Here is a 23498-nt window from a genome sequence, read left to right on the forward strand (position 1 = left end):
TACCCGTGACGATGGACTGGGCTGCATTTTACCCATGACGACGGACTGGGCTGTATTCATTACATTTTACCCATGACGACGGACTGGGCTGTATTCTACCCGTGACGACGGACTGGGCTGTATCCATTACATTTTACCCGTGACGACGGACTGCGCTGTATTTTACTCGTGATGATGGACTGGGCTGCATTTTACCTGTGATGACGGACTGGGCTGTATCCATAACATTTTACCCATGACGATGGACCGGGCTGCATTTTACCCATGACGATGGACTGGGCTGTATCCATTACATTTTACCCGTGACGATGGACTGGGCTGCATTTTACCCGTGACGAAGGACTGGGCTGTATTTTACCCGTGACGACGGACTGGGCTGTATCCATTACGTTTTACCCGTGACGACGGACTGGGCTGCATTTTACCCGTGACGACGGACTGGGCTGTATCCATTACATTTTACCCCTGACGACGGACTGGGCTGTATTTTACCCGTGATGACGGACTGGGCTGTATCCATTACATTTTACCCGTGACGACAGACTGGGCTGTATTTTACCCGTGACGACGGACTGGGCTGTATACATTACGTTTTACCCGTGACGACGGACTGGGCTGCATTTTACCCGTGACGACGGACTGGGCTGTATCCATTACGTTTTGCCCGTGACGACGGACTGGGCTGTATTTTACCCATGACGATGGACTGGACTGCATTTTACCTGTGACGACGGACTGGGCTGTATCCAAAACATTTTACCCGTGACGATGGACTGGGCTGTATTTTACCCGTGATGACGGACTGGGCTGTATCCATAACATTTTACCCATGACGATGGACCGGGCTGCATTTTACCCATGACGATGGACTGGGCTGTATCCATTACATTTTACCCGTGACGATGGACTGGGCTGCATTTTACCCGTGACGAAGGACTGGGCTGTATTTTACCCGTGACGACGGACTGGGCTGCATCCATTACGTTTTACCCGTGACGACGGACTGGGCTGTATCCATTACATTTTACCCATGACGACGGACTGGGCTGTATACATTACGTTTTACCCGTGACGACGGACTGGGCTGCATTTTACCCATGACGACGGACTGGGCTGCATTTTACCCGTGACGACGGACTGGGCTGCATTTTACCCATGACGACGGACTGGGCTGTATCCATTACATTTTACCCGTGACGACGGACTGGGCTGTATTTTACCTGTGACGACGGACTGGGACTGGGCTGTATCCATTACGTTTTACCCGTGACGATGGACTGGGCTGTATCCATTACATTTTGTAGGCTTTTCCATTCAAAGACATTGGTGTTTCAGAGAGACGGGGAGAGAGACTTGGACCATATGGAAGTGTTGGCTGTGTGGAAGTGATAAAATTGGAGCTCTATATGAGTGCTGGAAGCAATAAAGATGTTTATATACCACTCAAAGAGTTGAGGATTGGGCCCTAAGTAGGACTGAAACAGACTGCTCTAAGTATTTCGCAAAAAGGCAATTGAGGATTGGGCCCATCGAGTTCCCATAGTTCTACCTTTGATCTGGAGAAACTGACTGGATGCTGTTCTGTTTCCTGTCATCCGAAAAGGTCCACCATTCTGAAGGTGAAATGGACCTGCACCTAACAGGAGATTACGGTGTGAACGGTCTATTGGTCAATCAGCTGCTCTCATTTCCAGGGAGGTTATTACTGTTCTCGGCCCTCTTCATTTCCCACTGATGGGCATTTGTTATCACTGTGCAATTAAAGCCATCATATGTTTGTAATGAGAAACTCCAAATGAGTCTACTTTCAAAGAAATGGATTTTTTTTTAGTTTGCCAGAGATTTCAGCTAGATAAAGTTGCTCAATAAACATTCTTCACTATCAAATTAATGGGCTGCTAACATTTCACATTACATCTAAACCAGAGTTTACACACAGAAACAAATTTCATCACCGCAGTAATTAATAGTTACTTAATTGCACCGCTGTCACCTTACTACCAGTTATAGAAGAAGTCAAGCTCAAGTGGACCCAGGGGGAAAAGATTTAGTGGACCATGTACGATGATCTCTTCCAGAGAAAAAAATTAAAAAGGAGTTTAGTAAAGTAGAGGGCTATGCAGTAGGGCAATTCTAGGCAGTTTCTAGTGTAGGTTACATGGTCAGCACAACATTGTGGGTCGAAGGGCTTGTAATGTGCTGTCGATGTCTATGGTCTATGTCCTAAATCAGGAGCAGGGATGGACAGAGCTAAGGTATCAGAGTAAAGGGCCTGAGGGTGCAGCAGGGAGAGTAGGCTGATTTGGAAGTGGACTGGAAGCAATGAGAAGAGACACAAGGTGATGAGCCTGCACACCAAGTAACGTGAAGCCTGAACAGGCTAAAAGGCAGAGCGAAGCAAGACAAAGCCACACATGGCAAAGAGGTAGCAGATGGTCAGGAGAAGCACAGGGACAGCAGGGTGACCCTGAGAGCATGGAGCAAACTAGTCCTCCCTCCACTGACTCTGTCCATATTTCCTGCTGCCTTGAGAAAGCAGTCAACATTCGACCTCTTCACCCAGGCAATTCTCTCTTCCTTCGCTTACTAACAGGCAAAAAATGCTAAAGCTGGAGAATGTGTACCATCAGTTTCAGGGACAGTTTCTGTCCCACTATTATAAGACTTCCAAATAGACCTCTGTGATGATAAGGATGAATTCTTGATCTCTCAGTCTACCACATCAAGGTCATTGCACCCTTGTAGTCTGCGTGCATTGCAGTTTCTTTGTAACTGTAACGTGTACTCTGCATTCTGCTTTTCTTTCTCCATTTGTATTGCCTTATACTTATACATGAAATGATCTGTCTGGGTAGCATGCAAACAAAAGCTTTTCACTGTATCTCAGTACATGTGACAACAAGAACGCAATTACCAAAGTGGGTATGGACCTGGTGGAGTGAAGCTTAGGACAATACAAAAGGGATGAGAGACCAACTAACGTGCAGCAGAAAAGGAGGTGGCTTAGAGGACTGCACACAGTGAACCCAGAAGCAGGAATGAACGGTGCAAAGAGCCAACCAAGGGCTTCTGGGTAAAGCAAGTATTTGTAAGTGGACCAGGCAGCAGAATGATAGAGTACAGCACATAAACAAATCTTTCCACCCAGTTCATTGTGTAGACTAAATTGCCTACCTGACTTGCTTGCTCCCATTTGCCTATTTTCTAAACTTTCCTATTCACACTTTTAAATGTTGGAATAGCACCTGCCTCAACCAGGTGTATAACCAGCCTTGCTGCAGACTCACTGTCTGAAGAAGTTTCTCTTTGGGTATCTTTTAAACCAATGGTTTCTAAAGTGGGTGATATTGTCTTCTTGGGGCAGTGGGAATTTCTAAAGCAGCGATAAAGATGAAATTGTCGACTGGAAGGGGAGTGCTCAGTAGCGCGGTGGGAGGGAGCAACAGTGGAATTACAGGCTTAATTTAAGAAATGAATTACTTATCATAAGCATTTGACCCTCAGTGCTTCATAATTGATTATAATAATCATGTAATCACCTCATCTCTTGTTAATGTACCATTCTCTTAGACTTTGCTCAAAGCACATTATATTGTTGAAAAGCAATGTGACTCTTCTGTATTCGCCATATCTCGAGAAATCTGGACTGAAGAAATCCGAGCCCTGCCCATCTATTATTGCCATTCACAACTGTAATACCCTATTAGCTGGTATGATTCTCATACTCTAATCAAACAGTGACAAAATTCCTGTGAATTAGGGTGTGGCATTCAATGGGGTAAAGTTCAGCATCTGCCCTTTTGAATGGTCTTGACTGCATTTCTCTGGCCCAACCGATATATCACTGCACCATTTTATGTACCTTAGACAGACAGTAGGGTTTGGCCTGAGCTATGATGATGTTATAACTTTCCCCTTTATTGATCGCAATGATTGAGGTTGGACTTCAACAAAAGGCGATTGACCATGATCATTAATCCATAATGAAAACGGTAGAAGCAGAACTAATGAAAATGAAGTACAGACGATATAGTCTGGAGCATCAGAAATAGGATTTATACCAGCATCAAGCAACCAGCAGTAGCCAATGTGTCTGTTGTGTGAAAAAGCTTTTTTTTTCAAATGAGGCAATAAAACCATCCAGGCTCCTTGAACACTTGGAGAACACACTCTGATAAAGCAAACAAGAAATTAACTTACTTTCAGTCACTTCATGAAAACTTTCAGAAATGGAAAACACTTCAAAGCATGTTGTCTAGCACTTCACAGCATCAGTAGTAGTTTGTATGTTTCATACAACATTTCATTGCTCATTGCTAAAACTGGAGAGCCCTATACAATTGGAGAAGAACTGATTCTTCCAGCAGTAAGGGAGGTTCTGAGTATCATTTTACATGTCACCAGACTAAATAAATAAAGCAATTCTGCTCAGCGACAACTCTGTTCAAAGATGACTAGATGAAATATCTGAGAACGTGGAAGACACAACAGAATTTGCTTTGCAATTGGATGCGTCAACTGTGCTAGAAAACAAATCTTTATTTCTTGGTTACGTTTGCTTCATAAAAGATGAAAGCATAATTCAAGAGTTATTTGCAAGGGGACTAGAAACAGACATGAAGGGGGAGTCAATTTCAGGACATTGTGCAATTTTTCAAAGAGAAAGATGTTCCTCTCACCAACATTCTTGCTTGTACAACAGATGGGGAAACCACAATGACAGAATGCCACCATTGGGTTATTACTTTCTTGAAAAGAGGTGTACTGAACATATTTACCATTCTCTGTATAATTCACAGACAACATATTGTCACAAAAAACCCAAGTGATCAGCTGCACAAATCATTAAATATTGTTATCCCAGTGGTAAATAAAATCAAGTCACATGCTCTCAATTCTGAAACATCTTGAGAGCTCTGTATTGAGAATAATGAACAGTTTGAACACTTGCTGTTGCACAGAGATCAGATGGCTCTCAAAAGGAAACTGCCTGAAAAACTATGTACTTTCTAAAACTACAATAAAATTCTTTGAAGACACAAATGCTTCATTCAGTAATCAACTCAAGAATATTAGATATGACGTTGCTTATTTGTCAGAATTATTCACTAAGTTTAATGTAATCTATCTTCAATTGCAAGGAAATGATGTGAATCAATCGTCTCCACATTTCTATCCAAGTTAACCTTATTTAAGTACAACATCATCCATCGCGACCTTTGCTAATTTCTGAGCCTCTTTGAGTTGCAAGAGAAAGAAAGAATTCAAAATTCAATATTGTTTAATGTCATTTCCTGTACACAAGTGTAAAGGAGAACAAAATAATCGTTACTCCAGATCTGACAAAAACATAAAAGATAAAGAACACAATAATAAAAAGCACAATAAATATAAATACACAAGATAGTTGACATACATATAATGAATGAATGACTATAAAGTGACACTAGAGTGTACATAATGTGAATGACAGGAAGTGATAAAGGTGTGATGGAATTAATGGGTGGAGGTGTTGATCAGCCTTACTGCTGGCAGAAAGTAACTGCTTTTCAGTTTGATGGTCTTGGTGTGGGTGCTAGGGAGTGAACAATCCATGAGCAGGGTAGGTGGATCCTTCAAGATGTTACTAGCCATTTCTAGCACCTTTCTGTATATATGCCCTCAATGGCGGGTAGACTGGTGCCCATGATGCATTGGGCAGTTCTGACTACCCATTGTAGAGCTTTCCCATCTGCCGCAGGTGCAGTTTCTGTACCAAGCCGTGACCTAGCTTATCAGGATATTCGCTATGGCGCAGTTGTAGAATGAAGCGAGAATGGATGTGCAAAGGCCAGCTCTCTTCAGAAAGCAGAGGTGTTGGTGGGCTTTCTTGACTGTGTAGGATATGTTCTGCCATCATGAGGGGTTGTGTGTGATCTGCGCTCCCAGATGTTAATGAGGGTGTGAGTGGACGGAGTTCTCCTGAAGTTGATAGCCAACTCCTTTGAATTGCTGACATTAAGGAAGAAGTTAGTTGCTTAGCACCAGTCCTTGAGCTCTTCCACCTCCCGTAGGCTGTCTCATCATTGTTGGTGATGAGCCCCACCACTGTCGTGTCATCAGTGGACTTGACAAAATGATTGCTCAGGTGCTTTGGCCGTACAGTCATGTGTGGGCAGAGTATACAGCAATGGGCTCAGCACACAGCCTGGGGGGTGGGGGTGGGGAAAGGGGTACCCATATTGAGGATGATGATGAGGGAGCAGTAGTTGTGCATCCTGACTATCTGAGGTCTGTTGGTTAGGATACCAGGTGATGATCTTCAAGTATACTGTACCCACCTGGGCGAGGTTTGCTGCATTCAAATGTGTTCAAAGCTCAAAGTAAATGTTATTATCAGAGTACATAAATGTCACCACATACAGTCCTGAGATTCTTTATCCAATGGGCATACTCAGCGAATCCATAGAATGAACAGGATCAATGAAATATCAAGTCGAGCAAATATAAATAATGAGAGCATGAAATAACAGGATAAAGAGGTAAACAGAAAGAGATAAAGATTAACATGTCAGAGAGATTACAGGATCTTCTCTCAATCCAAGTTCAAGATTGGGTAACAAATCCATTCCTGCACATTTGTACTGAGGAGTTAACAGGAAGGATGGAGGAAGGACTAAACTCACCACAAAGTGAATTTGAGGATATGGTCTGAGAGTCAAGGAGGAGCTAACCCAAAAAAGTCTGGGAACGCTCAGCTCGAACCTAACCCTCTGGGAGAGGTCCAGAAGTAATAGGCACCATCTCACTGTCTCAAAATAGAGACACCAAGGATGCATACAGGATAGGATAAAGCAAGAAGAGGAAACTTACGATGGACAGCATTATACCTTAGAGAGCCGAAAGGATTATAGAAAATGCAGATACGAAATTAAAAATGGAAAATCAGATGACAAGCCAGTCTGTGGAAAATTACTGACATATAAAACTCAAGAAAATGGTCAGATGTTTTATAAATAGTTTGCCTGAACTACAATTGTGCATAAACTAAGATTGCCTGTTATGAGGTCTATACTGCCATTTTGTTTGGTCTGTCTTATCAGTGTTGATGCCCCACGGCCTCCTACATTAACCATGTATATTCTGGATGCCAGTTCAAAAAAGGAGATAGAAAGACATGGTAGAGATAGCAACAACAATGCAAAGGGAACAGGGGAGGGGAGTGTGCAAATGAATGGGTGTGCGTAGATCTGTATCTGTCAGAGTGCTAGAAAATGGTGGATGTGACAAGAATCACTGTAGAGCTTTGGAGAAGTCTGTCAGTGAGAAGCAGTTGGTGAGTGAGTGGGACCCGAGACTGATGGTGGGAGGAGTGAGCTGCCTTCATTAGTTAGGGTGTGAGTGGGAGGGGAGCAGTCCCACCCTCTGAGCCATCTGTGTTCAATGTCATTCTGTTCACTCCCTCGTTCTTGCCGAAGGATAATGTCTAATGGAGAGGGAGCACTGCAGCTGGTTCTCAGCAGGAACCAACAGATAGCAAGAGAAAATGATAAATTATTTCACATTTATATAATCTGAGCTGATTTTCCTCCGTGAAACAAATCTAGTTCCTGGTATTTACAAATTACTGCTGTTAAACTTAAAATAAACCAATATTTCTGACAATTTTCCCCAGCTTTGTCCAGAACTCAGCTCAAGGTTTTAAAAAAAAATTTCTTACAAATTAGAGCCTTATTTAAGGACACATAAAGGGAAAAGGATGACAAAGGAAAAAGCTGTGGGTTATTTAATATTAAAAGGCAAGCCAAGCCTTAATGCAAAGCATGCAACTGAAGCCTGAGAGTGAGCTGTACATTAATCTTCTGCATTATCTTCACAAAAGAGGGACAATACTGACAAAGTGGTTAAAGTGAAACAGTATGAAAGAAAGGATATACTGAACAGTGAGGTACAACATATTGATGGATAAGTCAGCAGGGTCAGATAAAGCGTAACAATTTTTTTTTAAATGAAAAGACACAGAAGTCGCAAAAGCTATGACTTTTCTTTTCCAACTCTCTTTACCCCAGATGTTTTGCTGGAGGTTTGAAGGCCACTAATGTGCTTTAATTGTTTTAAAAGGTATGGACAGGATAATTACAGATGAATCGACCTACAGAATAAATTATTGAAAAAGGTTCTGGGGAACTGTATAAATTATCACTGATAAATCTACAGGTTAACCAAGGATGACTAACATGCATTTCTTAAGGTCACATATGACCAACCTGATTGACCAGCTTGCAGGGTAAAGAAACATTATCAGTGAGGGTAGCACACTTGATGTTTACACATGAATTTTAGCAAAGAGCTCATCAAGGTAGACAGCTAAGAAAATCTTCAGTCCATTGAATCCAGAGGAAATGGTTTGGGATCTAAAACTGGAAAGTGGCAGAAAGTTAAGTGCAATGGTTACCACAAGGTTTTGTTTTGACTGTATCAATGAGATTCTGCATGGCTCAGTGCTAAGTTCTCCATTTTTCAAGCTCAGTGTTAATAATCAGAAATTCACTTTAATTAAGCTACCAAATGGGAATCTTTGGAGATAACAAATTGTCCATGTGAGGAGGAAGGTTGCAGTACGTCGATGAACAGATGCAATGGGCAAAGTGTTGCAAATCAAACCCAGTCTGGAGAAGTGCACAGTTTACATTTGCGGAGAGCAAAAAGACAACAAGTGGATAAACAGTGGGATACAAAGGAAAGCAAAGGAATGAAAGAAACTCTTGATGTTCAACTACAGAATGCATACAGCATACTTGCCTAGTGGCATGGAATATAGAAGAACAAGAAGATCATGCTAGAATTGTAAATCCTAATTAAGTCACAATTACAGAATTCCACCCTGGTCTAATCACCACATTACAGGCAGTGGTAGAACAAATTTCAACTAAGCTTTAAATCTAAAACCATAACAAAATATAAGTAGCTGCCAATACCAGTAGGTTAGTTACTTGTAGGAATATTTGAATTGCTGGTATAGTTTTCTGAAAATAAAATCGCAGATGTCTATTCCTATAACTTAGCTCACAAGTGTTCCTTTGATTCCTTTGATCCATGGCAGTCTGATTTCTGATACAGACACGCAGGTGCTCTTATCTTCCAGATTATATACAATAACTTTGTATTGAGTCATTTATTCTTTGGCTAAATTGTATATACACATGAAGTTATGGGGTTGTCTGAGAATCTCCACGTGGCATAAACATTAAAGACTGATGTTAATTCTGAGTAAATTTACAGGACTTTGGACAGCCTCTGAAATCTAATACTTAGTAAAATTTAAAAACGAAAGCTCAGTATCATTTCCTGTTTGGTACAGAAGGTTTGTGAACACATGGTTATGGTCCTCAATTGGAACCTTGCTAATCATCGGAGGATCCTAATGTGGAATTTAGTTGTTTGTATAAAGCGGGTAGCACAGTAGCATGGCGCTTAACATAACCCGCTTTCAATTCCCGCTGCTGTCTGTAAGGAATGTGTACATTCTCCCCGTGACCACATGAGTTTTCTCCAGGAGCTCTGCTTCTCTCCATATTCTCCAGGTGCCGAAGGTTTGTAGGTTAATTGGTCACATGGTGTAATTCGGTGGCGCAGGCTCCTTGGGCCAGAAGGGCCCATTATTAAAAAACATAGAACATAGAATAGTACAGCACAGTACAGGCCCTCCGGCCCACAATGTTGTGCCGACCCTCAAACCCTGCCTCCATATAACCCCCCACCTTAAATTCCTCCATATACCTGTCTCCATATAGTCTCTTAAACTTCACTAGTGTATCTGCCTCCACCACTGATTCAGGCAGTGCATTCCACGCACCAACCACTCTGGATAAAAATCCTCTAATATCTCCCTTGAACTTCCAACCCCTTATCTTAAAGCCATGTTCTCTTGTATTGAGCAGTGGTGCCCTGGGGAAGAGGCGCTGGCTATCCACTCTATCTATTCCTCTTAATACCTTGTACATCTCTCCAAAGAGTAAAACATTAGCTCCCTTAATCTCTGATCATAATGCATACTCCCTAAACCACGCAGCATCCTGGTAAATCTCCTCTGTACCTTTTCCAATGCTTCTACAACCTTCCTACAGTGAGGCAACCAGAACTGGACTCAGCACTCCAAGTGTGACCTAACCAGAGTTTTATAGAGCTGCATCATTACATCGCGAGTCTTAAACTCTATTCCTCGACTTATGAAAGCTAACACCCCATAAGCTTTCTTAACTACCCTATCTACCTGTGAGGCAACTTTCAGTGATCTGTAGACATGTACTCCCAGATCCCTCTGCTCCTCCACTCTACCAAGTATCCTGCCATTTACTTTGTACTCTGCCTTGGAGTTTGTCCTTCCAAAGTGTACCACCTCACACTTCTCTAGGTTGAACTCCATCTGCCACTTCTCAGCCCACTTCTGCATCCTATCAATGTCTCTCTGCAATCTTTGACAACCCTCTACACTGTCTACAACACCACCAACCTTTGTGTCCTCTGCAAACTTGCCAACCCACCCTTCAACCCCCACATCCAGGTTGTTAATAAAAATCACGAAAAGTAGAGGTCCCAGAACAGATCCTTGTGGGAGACCACTAGTCACATCCCTCCAATCTGAACGTACTCCCTCCACCACGACCCTCTGCCTTCTGCAGGCAAGCCAATTCTGAAACCACCTGGCCAAACTTCCCTGGATCCCATGCCTTCTGACTTTCTGAATAAGCCTACCACGTGGAACCTTGTCAAATGCCTTACTAAAATCCATGTAGATCACATACACTGCACTACCCTCATCTATATGCCTGGTCACCTCCTCAAAGAACTCTATCAGGCTTGTTAGACACGATCTGCCCTTCAACAAAGCCATGCTGACTGTACCTGATCAGACCATGATTCTCTAAATGCCCATAGATCCTATCTCTAAGAATCTTTTCCAACAGCTTTCCCACCACAGACGTAAGGCTCACTGGTCTATAATTACCCAGACTATCCCTACTACCTTTTTTGAACAAGGGGACAACATTCGTCGCTCTCCAATCTTCCGGGACAACGAGGACATAAAGATCCTAGCCATTCCCGTGGACAACGAGGACATAAAGATCCTAGCCAGAGGCTCAGCAATCTCTTTCCTCGCCTTGTGGAGCAGCCTGGGGAATATTCTGTCACACCCCGGGGACTTATCCGTCCTAATGTATTTTAACAACTCCAACACCTCCTCTCCCTTAATATCTACATGCTCCAGAACATCAACCTCACTCATATTGTCCTCACCGTCATCAAATTCCCTCTCATTGGTGAATACTGAAGAAAAGTATTCATTGAGGACCTCACTAACTTCCACAGCCTGCAGGCATTATCTTCCCACCTTTATCTCTAATCGGTCCTACCTTCACTCCTGTCGTCCTTTTGTTCTTCACATAATTGAAGAATGCCTTGGGATTTTACTTTACCCTACTCACCAAGGCCTTCTCATGCCCCCTTCTTGCTCTTCTCAGCCCCTTCTTAAGCTCCTTTCTTGCTACCCTATATTCTTCAATAGACCTATCTGATCTTTGCTTCCTAAACCTCATGTATGCTGCCTTCTTCCACCTGACTAGATTTTCCACCTCACTTGTCACCCATGGTTCCTTCACCCTACCATTCTTTATCTTCCTCACCGGGACAAATTTATCCCTAAACATCGACCACATGTCCATAGTACATTTCCCTGCAAAAGCATCATCCCAGTTCACACCCGCAAGTTCTAGCTTTATAGCCTCATAATTTGCCCTTCTCCAATTAAAAATTTTCCTGTCCTCTCTGATTCTATCCTTTTCCATGATAATGCTAAAGGCCAGGGAGCGGTGGTCACTGTCCCCCAGATGCTCACCCACTGAGAGATCTGTGACCTGACCCGGTTCATTACCTAGTACTAGATCTAGTATGGTATTCCTCCTAGTCGGTCTGTCAACATACTGTGACAGGAATCCGTCCTGGACACACTTAACAAATTCTGCCCCATCTAAATCCTTGGAACTAATCAGGTGCCAATCAATATTAGGGAAGTTAAAGTCACCCATGATAACAACCCTGTTATTTTTGCACCTTTCCAAAATCTGCCTCCCAATCTGCTCCTCTGTATCTCTGCTGCTACCAGGGGGCCTATAGAATACTCCCAATAGAGTATCTGCTCCCCTCCTGTTCCTGACTTCCACCCATACTGACTCAAAGGAGGATACTGCTACATTACCCACCCTTTCTGTAGCTGTAATAGTATCCCTGACCAGTAATGCCACCCACCCACCTCCCCCTTTTCCCCCCCTCTCTATCCCTTTTAAAGTACTGAAATCCAGGAATATTGAGAATCCATTCCTGCCCTGGTGCCAGCCAAGTCTCTGTAATGGCCACTACATCATAATTCCATGTATGTATCCAAGCTCTCAGTTCATCACCTTTGTTCCTGATGCTTCTTGCATTGAAGTACACGCACTTTAGCCCTTCTACCTTACTACCTTTACACCCTTTATTCTGCTTCTCTTTCCTCAAAGCCTCTCTATATGTTACATCAGGCTTTACTCTACGCACTTCTTTCACTGCTCTATCGCTCCGGGTCCCATCCCCCTTGCAAATTAGTTTAAACCCTCCCAAACCATGCTAGCAAACCTACCTGCAAGGAACACACATCAAAGTTGCTGGTGAACACAGCAGGCCAAGCAGCATCTATAGGAAGAGGCGCAGTCGACGTTTCAGGCTGAGACCCTTCGTCAGGACTAACTGAAGGAAGAGTGAGTAAGGGATTTGAAAGCTGGAGGGGGAGGGGGAGATGCAAAATGATAGGAGAAGACAGGAGGGGGAGGGATAGAGCCGAGAGCTGGACAGGTGATAGGCAAAAGGGGATACGAGAGGATCATGGGACAGGAGGTCCGGGAAGAAAGACGGGGGGGGGGGGTGACCCAGAGGATGGGCAAGAGGTATATTCAGAGGGACAGAGGGAGAAAAAGGAGAGTGAGAGAAAGAATGTGTGTATTAAAATAAATAACGGATGGGGTACGAGGGGGAGGTGGGGCCTAGCGGAAGTTAGAGAAGTCGATGTTCATGCCATCAGGTTGGAGGCTACCCAGACGGAATATAAGGTGTTGTTCCTCCAACCTGAGTGTGGCTTTATCTTTACAGTAGAGGAGGCCGTGGATAGACATGTCAGAATGGGAATGGGATGTGGAATTAAAATGTGTGGCCACTGGGAGATCCTGCTTTCTCTGGCGGACAGAGCGTAGATGTTCAGCAAAGCGGTCTCCCAGTCTGCGTCGGGTCTCACCAATATATAAAAGGCCACATCGGGAGCACCGGACGCAGTATATCACCCCAGTCGACTCACAGGTGAAGTGATGCCTCACCTGGAAGGACTGTTTGGGGCCCTGAATGGTGGTAAGGGAGGAAGTGTAAGGGCATGTGTAGCACTTGTTCCGCTTACACGGATAAGTGCCAGGAGGGAGATCAGTGGGGAGGAATGGGGGGGACGAATGGACAAGGGAGTTGTGTAGGGAGCGATCCCTGCGGAATGCAGAGAGGGGGGGGAGGGAAAGATGTGCTTAGTGGTGGGATCCCGTTGGAGGTGGCGGAAGTTACGGAGAATAATATGTTGGACCCGGAGGCTGGTGGGGTGGTAGGTGAGGACCAGGGGAACCCTATTCCTAGTGGGGTGGTGGGAGGATGGAGTGAGAGCAGATGTACGTGAAATGGGGGAGATGCGCTTAAGAGCAGAGTTGATAGTGGAGGAAGGGAAGCCCCTTTCTTTAAAAAATGAAGACATCTCCCTCGTCCTAGAATGAAAAGCCTCATTCTGAGAGCAGATGCGGCGGAGACGGAGGAATTGCGAGAAGGGGATGGCGTTTTTGCAAGAGACAGGGTGAGAAGAGGAATAGTCCAGATAGCTGTGAGAGTCAGTAGGCTTATAGTAGACATCAGTGGATAAGCTGTCTCCAGAGACAGAGACAGAAAGATCTAGAAAGGGGAGGGAGGTGTCGGAAATGGACCAGGTAAACTTGAGGGCAGGGTGAAAGTTGGAGGCAAAGTTAATAAAGTCAACGAGTTCTGCATGCGTGCAGGAAGCAGCGCCAATGCAGTCGTCGATGTAGCGAAGGAAAAGTGGGGGACAGATACCAGAATAGGCACGGAACATAGATTGTTCCACAAATCCAACAAAAAGGCAGGCATAGCTAGGACCCATACGGGTGCCCATAGCTACACCTTTAGTTTGGAGGAAATGGGAGGAGCAAAAGGAGAAATTATTAAGAGTGAGGACTAATTCCGCTAGACGGAGCAGAGTGGTGGTATAGGGGAACTGATTAGGTCTGGAATCCAAAAAGAAGCGTAGAGCTTTGAGACCTTCCTGATGGGGGATGGAAGGATATTGCTCCCCCTCGAGTTCAGGTGCAACCCATCCAATCTGTACAGGTCCCATCTTCCCCAGAGGAGATCCCAATGATCCAAAAACCTAAAACCCTGCTCCCTACACCAACTCCTCAGCCACGCATTCAACTGCCATCTCCTCCAATTCTTACCATCACTATCACGTAGCAATCCTGAGAACGCCACCCTTGAAGTCCTGATCATCAGCCTTTTGCCTAGTTCCCGAAACTCACACTTTAGGACCTCATCCCTCTTCCTGCCTATGTCGTTGGTACCAACATGTATCACAACTTCTGGTTGCTTTCCCTCTCGTACCAAGATTATTGTGCTGCATCTCTGAATAAATAAATAAAATTGTACTTTTTCTACTTGCTGATCTCTTCAAAAGCTTTGCAATTGAGTTCTAAAATTCCACTACAATGCAGTAAAGTGACATTACCTCTCGTCAGTGTCAAGTACCTACATCCTACTTCTTCTTCACACTTACCATGTATTCTTAGATTTTAGGGATACGAGTTAAATATACTCACTGATCTTCCACAAAATTACATGAATTGTCCAGTAGAAGAGCACGATTCAGGTCAAGTGAGCACAATGCTGTAATTGAACCAGGATAGGGGTAGGGATAGGGATATGGTGGAGGAAGGAAGATGGGGGCTTGAGGAGGAAGGAACAGTATAGAGAGGTTCATAGTTTGGGATAGTAGTGTTAGTTTATGAGGGCCCAAGGAATTGGCACTGTTTCACTGTGAAGCACATTAGAGAGTCCAACAAAGGACTGCATATAAAGAAATCATGATCTAAGATCCTGCCCATGGAAGCTGTTTTCTGGACTGGTCACAGTAAAAATGGCTCGGGCCGAAGCCAGTGCATAAATGTTAAGGCATGATACAACGCTTAGACAGTGTTATATAGTGTGATTACTGACAGCAAGATTAGATAAATTTCCAAGGCAATAAAAGTCATAATACCCAGTCCTTGAAACTGCAGTGTGGCATATTGGATAGAGTACTAGGTTGTCAGGGGTCATGAAGACTTGACTTGGTCAGGATCTGCTGCTACCACCACCAGTAACACTGCATTGACAGCAACTGGAGCTCAACAAAACTCTGCCTAGACCCTCAGTTGGTTTTAGCCCCAAATCCTGACCTCCCTGATTAGCTCAGGCCTGACATCTGCCCCCCACTCCCTGACCCTGCACTGAGAGCTTCAGATACTCCAAGACACATGTCACCAGAAAGCCAACCCCCCAAGGCCTGTTGGGACTCCAATGGCAAAATAGCTCATTTAATCCCATGGAAATAAAACCACCTTCATTCTGGGTGGCATACTTATTAAGGAAGATGGATGTTGGTATTGTATCTACAAATGATTCCTTTGCAAATGTAAACCCACTTCTCTCGCACTGTCACCTGTGGTGGAAGGGGTTCATTATTCAACGACTGCTTGACAAAAACTATTTTCATTACAAATGTAGGCACAGGAATTTGTAATAGAATATAATTAAGGATGGAATGTACATTAAAATGGGAACAGCATTACATTTGTGAGCCTTGCCACAATTGACAATGATCCCAACCACTGGACCACACAAATTGAAAAAAAAATACATTTGAACTTGACTGCCCCATTACATTTCCAAGAGATGATACTAGTGTGTTTAAAGGGGCCACTCAGTTATAATATTCACAAAAATCTGAAACTGGAGTTAATAAAGCAGGAAAAATACCAAAGTATCATTTCAGAAAAAGTGTTTTTTACCATCATTCAGTCAATAGTTTAGATATTCTCTCCCATGTGATTTTGTAATGTCTGTTAGTCTAGTAACTTAATTGGAGTCGCTGCCCTACAGATCCAGAGTCATAGGTTTGAATCCTACCATGATAGCTGGGGGATTTAAATTCAAGTCATGAAATTGATCTGGAATAAAAACTCATCTCTCAATAATGGAAGCTACGAAACGATCAGATTGCTGTAAAAACCTAGTTGATTCATGTTTATCCTCGGGGATGGAAAAATTACGGAATAATGGAGATACAGAGCATGAACACAGACCTCCAAGTTTTCTCCCCCAGGCAGTTAATCGAGTTAGCCACCCCCTCTATCTATTACCTCAGTCACTTCACTGTGCTGCAAACACTAAACCACTTCTTACAGTGCTGTTTACATTGTAAATACAGACTGATATTTATTTATCACATTATTACATAGCCGTACTTTAACCTCTAACTTTATTTTTATATAATTCTTTATTGTTTATATTAGTTGAATGTTGTTTTTTTTGTTGCATGCCACACCTAACCAACATACCACAGCAAATTCCTAATACATGTAAATATATATGGTGAATAGAAGGAAAATTTTCAGAGTACTGAGTTTTGATGTTCCTGTGAGAATAAAAGGCAAGGATGACAGATTTAGAGAACCATGGTTTCCAAGAAATATTGCGGCCTTCGTTAAGAAAATCAAGGAGGTGCATAACTGGTACAGGTAGGCAGGAATAAATGAGGTACTTGAGGAGTGTAAGAAATGCAAGAGAACACTTAAGAAGGCATTAATTTGCTCTAGCAGACAAGGTGAAGCCTAAGGGCTTTGATAAATATAATAAGAACAAAAGGATAGCAAGCAATAAAATTGATCCTCCAGAAGATAAGAATGGCATTTTATGCAAGGAGCTAAAAGAGATGGGGGAGGTCTTAAATGTGTTTTTACATATAGATGAGGCAAAGTAGCAGCAAGGCCATGTACCCTATGCAGGTTACAGAAGAGGACAAAGTCTATAGATGTGAGACAATAAAGCAATGAGGTCATGGGCCCTATACAGATTGCCGAGATATTTACTGCCTTCAGGCAAACCAGAGTGGATAAATCCACAGAGCCCAACGATATGTTTCCTTGGACCCTGTGGGAGGCTAGTGCAGAAATTGTGGGGGCCCTAGCAGAGATATTTAAAATATCCTTAGCCACAGGTGAGGTGCCAGAAGATTGGAGGACAGCTAATGTTGTTCCGTTGATTAAGAAAGGCTCTAAGGATAAGCCAGGAAATTACAGGCTGGTAAGCCTGATATCAGTAGTGGGAAAGCTATTGGAAGATATCCCAAGGAACTGGCGGAGCAGACTCAACGGGCCGAATGGCTGACTTCTGCTCCTTTGTCTTATGGTCTTATGTCTTATGGAACTGGAAATATAAGTGTTTGGATAGACAGGGACTGATTAGGGGTAGTCAACATGGCTTTGTGTGTGACAAGTTGTGTCTAACCAATCTCATTGAGCTTTTTGAGGAAGTTCCCAGGAAAGTTGGTGAAGGCAAGACAATGGATATTGTCTACTGGTCCCACATGGAAGGCTGTTCAAGAATGGTCAGTCGTTTGGCATTTAAGATAAAGTAGTAAACTGGATTAGACATTAGTTTTGCAGAAGAAGCCAAAGGTTAGCTGCAGATAGTTGCCTCCCTGACTGGAGGTTTGTGATTAGTGGTGTGCCATAGCGATTAGTGTTGGGTCTCTTGTTGTTTGTCATCTGTATCAATAATCTGGATGATAATGTGGTAAATGGGATCAGCAAATTTGCAGATGGCACTAAGACGGAGGTCTAGTAGACAGCAAGGAAGACTAGCAAAACTTGCAGTAGGATCTGGACCAGCTGGCGAAATGGGCTATAAAATGGCAGATGGAACTTAATGGATGCAAATGTGAGGTGTTGCACTTTGGGAGGACCTACCAGGGTAGATTTAAAACATGGCGAATGGTAAGGCACTGAAGAAGTGTGGTAGAACAAAGGGATTTGGGAATACTTATCCATAATTCCTTGAAAGTGGTGTCACAGTTAGGTAGGGACACAAAGAGAGCTTTTGGAACATTGACCTTCATAAATCAATATATTGAGTACAGTAGCTGAGATGTTATGTTGAAATTGCAGATATCCCACCCTGCAAAAACTCATTTCACGGAGATAGCACCACCATTTCAGGGAGGTAGCACACAACCCCCCCCGCCCCCCGTCGGCCTCCAAGGGCGCATGTATACGGGACATATGATTATGAAAGAACACAACAATTTGTTTGACACATATTGAAACTATTTACGTACATGTGTGTGTATATATATATATATATATATATATATATATATATATATACACACACACACACACACACACACACACATGTATATATATACATATATATATATATATATACACACACACACACACACATATACATATATATATTCCTTGTTGAGTATGTTGTTGGCAATCTCAATGCTAATGCAAATAGCTTTTCTATTTCTTTTGCATACTTTCCTTGTACTGTGATATGGCTCTGCTGAAATGAACTGTGAAATACTTGAGTAGCCTTCCCTGCGATAGCCTCACTAATATGTTCTGGTCCCTAAAAGAAATAAAAGCATGAATAAGGTGTATCCTTATTATATTGTCTTATGTAATAGTTTGTTTAGTGATTTTGTCTAATCTGTAATCTGGGTATATGCAGAAAATGTGACATTAAAATACAGTATGTACTTATATATTATCATGGAGTCGTTTTTTAATTCTATTACAACTTTAAGCACACCTACAGGGAGTTTAGCCTCATCACGTAGGATGTCAATAGAATAGCTCCTTAGCAGCTGGCCAGCTAGTTTAAATAACGTTAGCTATGCTAATGAATGAATGACACCTGTTAAACTCACCTCAACATGTCTTTTACAGTCTTAACCCACCATGGGCAATAGAAAAGTCACTGTTGCAAACAGTGCAGCGAGCAACACTGTCATTATTTTTGACCCCTATTAGGCAGGGGTACACTTTAGTGTAGTCTGCGCTGGAGTGCGTTTTATATTTTCTTTTTTTGAAACACTTTGCCATGGCGGTGCAGGACATGAAACTGAACTGATGGAGACACAGAGGTCGACTGTAAAGCCCGCCCACAGAGAAAACTGATAGGTCTACTTAGCACAAAGAGGGACCAATCAGGATGTTCGCTCTTGCTCCCACTCTCGAACTCACTCCCACTCCCGCTCTCCCACTCCCTCTCCCTCTCATTTCTGGGATATTGTATATAATTTGCGGGCATCAGGGAGCTGCTATTAATACGCGGGAGACTCCCGGAACTTCTGGGAGAGCTGGGATGTCTGAAATTGTATGAGATGTTGGTGGGGCCTAATTTGAAGTATTGTGTCCAGTTTTGTTCACGTACCTACAAGAAAGATGTAAATAAGATTGAAAGAGTACAGAGAAAATTTACAAGGATGTTGCCAGGAATTGAATATCTGAATATTCGGGAAAGTTTGAACAGGTTAGGACTTTATAACCGAGAATGTAGAAGATTGAGGGGAGGTTTGATAGAGGTATACAAATTTATGAGGGTATAGATTGAGTAAAAGCAAGCAGGGTTTTCCTCTGAGGTTGGGTGAGATTACAACAGTAGGTTATGGGTTAAGGGTGAAGGGTGAAATGTTTAACGAGAACATAAGGGGGAACTTCTTCACTCAGATGTGGAAGGTCAAGGACAAACAGCTCAGAGTATAAATGAAGAATGCATTTGATCTGAATGCCCAAGGAATTAGACCAATATAACTTAACAAAGAATTACTCGTGCTTCGTTCTTCCAGATTTCCAGCTCTTGCAGTTTTCTGACTTTTCTTTTAAAAAAACACCACTTTCAAATACCATCCAAGTCACACACTGTCCTGAATTAGAAATGTATCATCACGTCCTCATCATTGCTGCATAAATCCTGGAGTGTGATCCCCAGCAATAAAGAGCAGTATGCTTCAGGAAAACAGCTCACTACAAATTACTGGAGGGGAACTAGGGACAAGCCGAAAATGTGCCTTTGGTCAATGACACCCTTATCCAACAAACAAATAGCATGCTTAGTATTTTTTCCTACTGGTTCCCTCTCTGGCGATGCTCCCTCATGCCTGGAATGTTCCAGGAGATACCAGCATTCAAGCAAGGGGTCATACATCAATTTATATGTAAATGTTGAATGGGGAAAAGAAATGGCCATTGTGGCCAAATGTTGTCATTCCTCCATCTCTTAGCCAAGAACAGCTAACTTTAAACAAACTGGGACCTTGAGCTTTTTTCCGATTGCCTGGAAGGACACAGGCATCTTCTGTCAGCATTAAGAGTCCATTCCAAATTTTCCTTTCTGGGTCGTTTCAGAAGAAAATTGAAAGTCAACTACTTCGTTCTGGCTCTGGAGCCTTATATTAGCCAGAACAGGTAAAGAATGAGTCACCCTGCTGGAATTTTATGAGAATCTAGCCTCTGTTATTTATAATGATAATATTTAAATTTCATCTTTATTTACCAGGCTGAAGTTAAGTTCTCCAGCTGTAACAGGAAGAATTTGAAATCATATTTCTACAATGGTTAATGAATATACAAGATGTTGTATTCAGGCAACCAACCAGTAATGAGGTTTAAAATGCAAATCCTTGGGTTTGGTTTCGTTACACAAAAATAGCTCTTTGGTGTACTAAAACACAGACCCTGAATCAAGATTCGATACGCCTCCCTCTGTTTTTTCCACCCTCGCCCATGACGCATCCACCAGGTCACAGATGAGACTTGCCTGCAGTGGGTTTGTTGCTTGTGATTGTGGTGTTCTGGTAGATGGTGCGCCTTCCATTCTGTGGCTGTCCAATGATAGGTGTAGCCGGAGAGTTTACATTGGACAGAATGCAGCCAGTCACTCTCTAGGAGAAAATTTAGAAAAGCACAGTTAAAGCCTCACTGCTTCCGTCAGCCATGAACATCTGGCAAATTCACAGTGGCACTGAATAGCTTCTTAGCACAGAGCAATTAGTAACAGCTCTCACCCAGTGAGCAGAGGGGCTTGTCTTTATTATTACCAATTAGCACCTTACTTAAAAGTGAAATCCCTTTATTTCATGCCTATTGTTAATTGGTGTTTAATTACTAAAGAGCAGAATTTCTCAGGAAAGGCTGCAGAAGATCAACTCATGGTCTTAAATATGGCATTTACTTGACACCTTGTAAAACCACTGGTACAGGCTTAGCACGTTGTGTTGGCACCAAGTATCTATTGTTACATTAATAAACGTTGCACCATTTTTCACCAGCAACATCTCACAACTGGTAAAGAAATTATTAGCTTGATCAGTTACCTCGCTCACTGAAGAAGCAGATTGAGTTTGGAAAGTTTAAAAGCAGGTAGACAAGCCATTTGCATTGCTCTGCCCTCAATCCCAATACATCACTTCCTGCTTCTGCAGTCATCCCAGGGATCTGACCATGTCCACTCTTGGACTCTGTGGAATGCCAGAAGGAATTGGTGGAGACCCTCGCTTCACGGTTTTCCTGATGGTCACTTCATGGTTAGCCACCGATGAAATGACCAAATACTGGAACGTAACTAATAAGAGTTACAGAGTCATAGCGTCCTCGAGCACAGAAACAGGCCCTTTTACCCACTTGGTCCATGCCAACCTGATCTCCTGCCTAGTTCCATTTACCTGCACCTGGACAATATCCCTCAAAACCCTCTCATCCATGTACCTATTCAAACTTCTCTTAAATGTCACAACTGAACCTGCATATATGACTTCCACTGCCAGCTTATTCCATGTTTGCATGACCCTCAGAGTGAAGAGGTTTCCCTTCAGATTCTGCTTAAATATTTCACCTTTCACCCTGTTCTTATGACCTCTAGTTCTAGTCTTGCACAACATGAGGGAAAAATACCTGCATGCATTTACCCTATCTATTCCCCTCATAATTTTGTACACCTCTATCAAGTTCCCCTCATTTCTTACACTCTAGGCAATAAAGTCCTATCCTATTTAGCCTTTCCTTTTAACTTGGGTCCTCAAGTTCTGGCAACATCCTTGTAAATTTTCTCCTATTGATATCTTTCCTGTAGGAAGGTAACCAGAACTGTACACAACATTCTAAATTTGGTCTCACAAAAGTCTTGTACAATTTCAACTCCTGTACTCAGTGGCCAGTTTCAAGGAATTATGGATCTGTATAGCCAGGTCCCTCTCCTCTATGGCACTCCTCAAAGCCCTACCATTCATAGTATAAATCCTACCTCCTTTATGTTGTTCTCCTCTTTCAGAAGGGTAGCAAGGACAAATCAGGAAACTATTCTGCAGCTTAATGTGAAAAAGACTAAGGAGCTGGTGGTGGACCTGAGGAGGGCTAAGGTACCGGTGACCCCTGTTTCCATCCAGGGGGTCAGGGTGGACATGGTGGAGGATTACAAATACCTGGGGATACGAATTGACAATAAACTGGACAGGTCAAAGAACACTGAGGCTGTCTACAAGAAGGGTCAGAGCCATCTCTATTTCCTGAGGAGACTGAGGTCCTTTAACATCTGCTGGACGACGCTGAGGATGTTCTACGAGTCTGTGGTGGCCAGTGCTATCATGTTTGCTGTTGTGTGCTGGGGCGGCAGGCTGAGGGTAGTAGACACCAACAGAATCAACAAACTCATTCGTAAGACCAGTGATGTTGTGGGGATGGAACTAGACTCTCTGACGGTGGTGTCTGAAAAGAGGATGCTGTCCAAGTTGCATGCCATCTTGGACAATGTCTCCCATCCACTACATAATGTACTGGGTGGGCACAGGAGTACATTCAGCCAGAGACTCATTCCACTGAGATGCAACACTGAGCATCATAGGAAGTTATTCCTGTCTGTGGCCATCAAACTTTACAACTCCTCCCTTGGAGGGTCAGACACCCTGAGCCAAAAGGCTGGTCCTGGACTTATTTCCTGGCATAATTTACATATTACTATTTAATTATTTATGGTTTTATATTGCTATATTTATACTCTATTCTTGGTTGGGGCAACTGTAATGAAAATCAATTTTCCTTGGGATCAATAAAGTATGACTATGACTACTATGACTATAGGCTAGTCAGCCTGATATCAGTATTTTATTATATTTTACAGTAATTGTATTTAGAGATACAGTGATAAACAGGCCTTTCCTGTCCAATGAGCCGTGCCACTCAGCAAAACATCTTTTTATTACTAGCCTGATCACAGGACAATTTACAACAACCAATTAACCTACTAGCCCATACGTCTTTGGACTGTGGGAGGGAACTGGAGCATCT

At 42.9% G+C, this 23498-nt stretch overlaps 1 protein-coding gene across 1 annotated transcript in view; it reads right to left on the reverse strand.

Moving 5' to 3' along the window:
* nmnat2 (nicotinamide nucleotide adenylyltransferase 2) overlaps positions 1-23498 on the reverse strand; it is a 294286-nt gene that overhangs the window by 47682 nt on the left and 223106 nt on the right. The window contains exon 5 of the mRNA XM_063064047.1: positions 20977-21100. Within this exon, the coding sequence (XP_062920117.1) occupies positions 20977-21100 (124 nt within the window). The remainder of the gene's footprint in view (positions 1-20976; positions 21101-23498) is intronic.

The sequence above is a fragment of the Mobula hypostoma genome, chromosome 12 (genome assembly GCF_963921235.1).
Source record: "Mobula hypostoma chromosome 12, sMobHyp1.1, whole genome shotgun sequence".
NCBI classification, from domain to species: Eukaryota; Metazoa; Chordata; class Chondrichthyes; order Myliobatiformes; family Myliobatidae; genus Mobula; species Mobula hypostoma.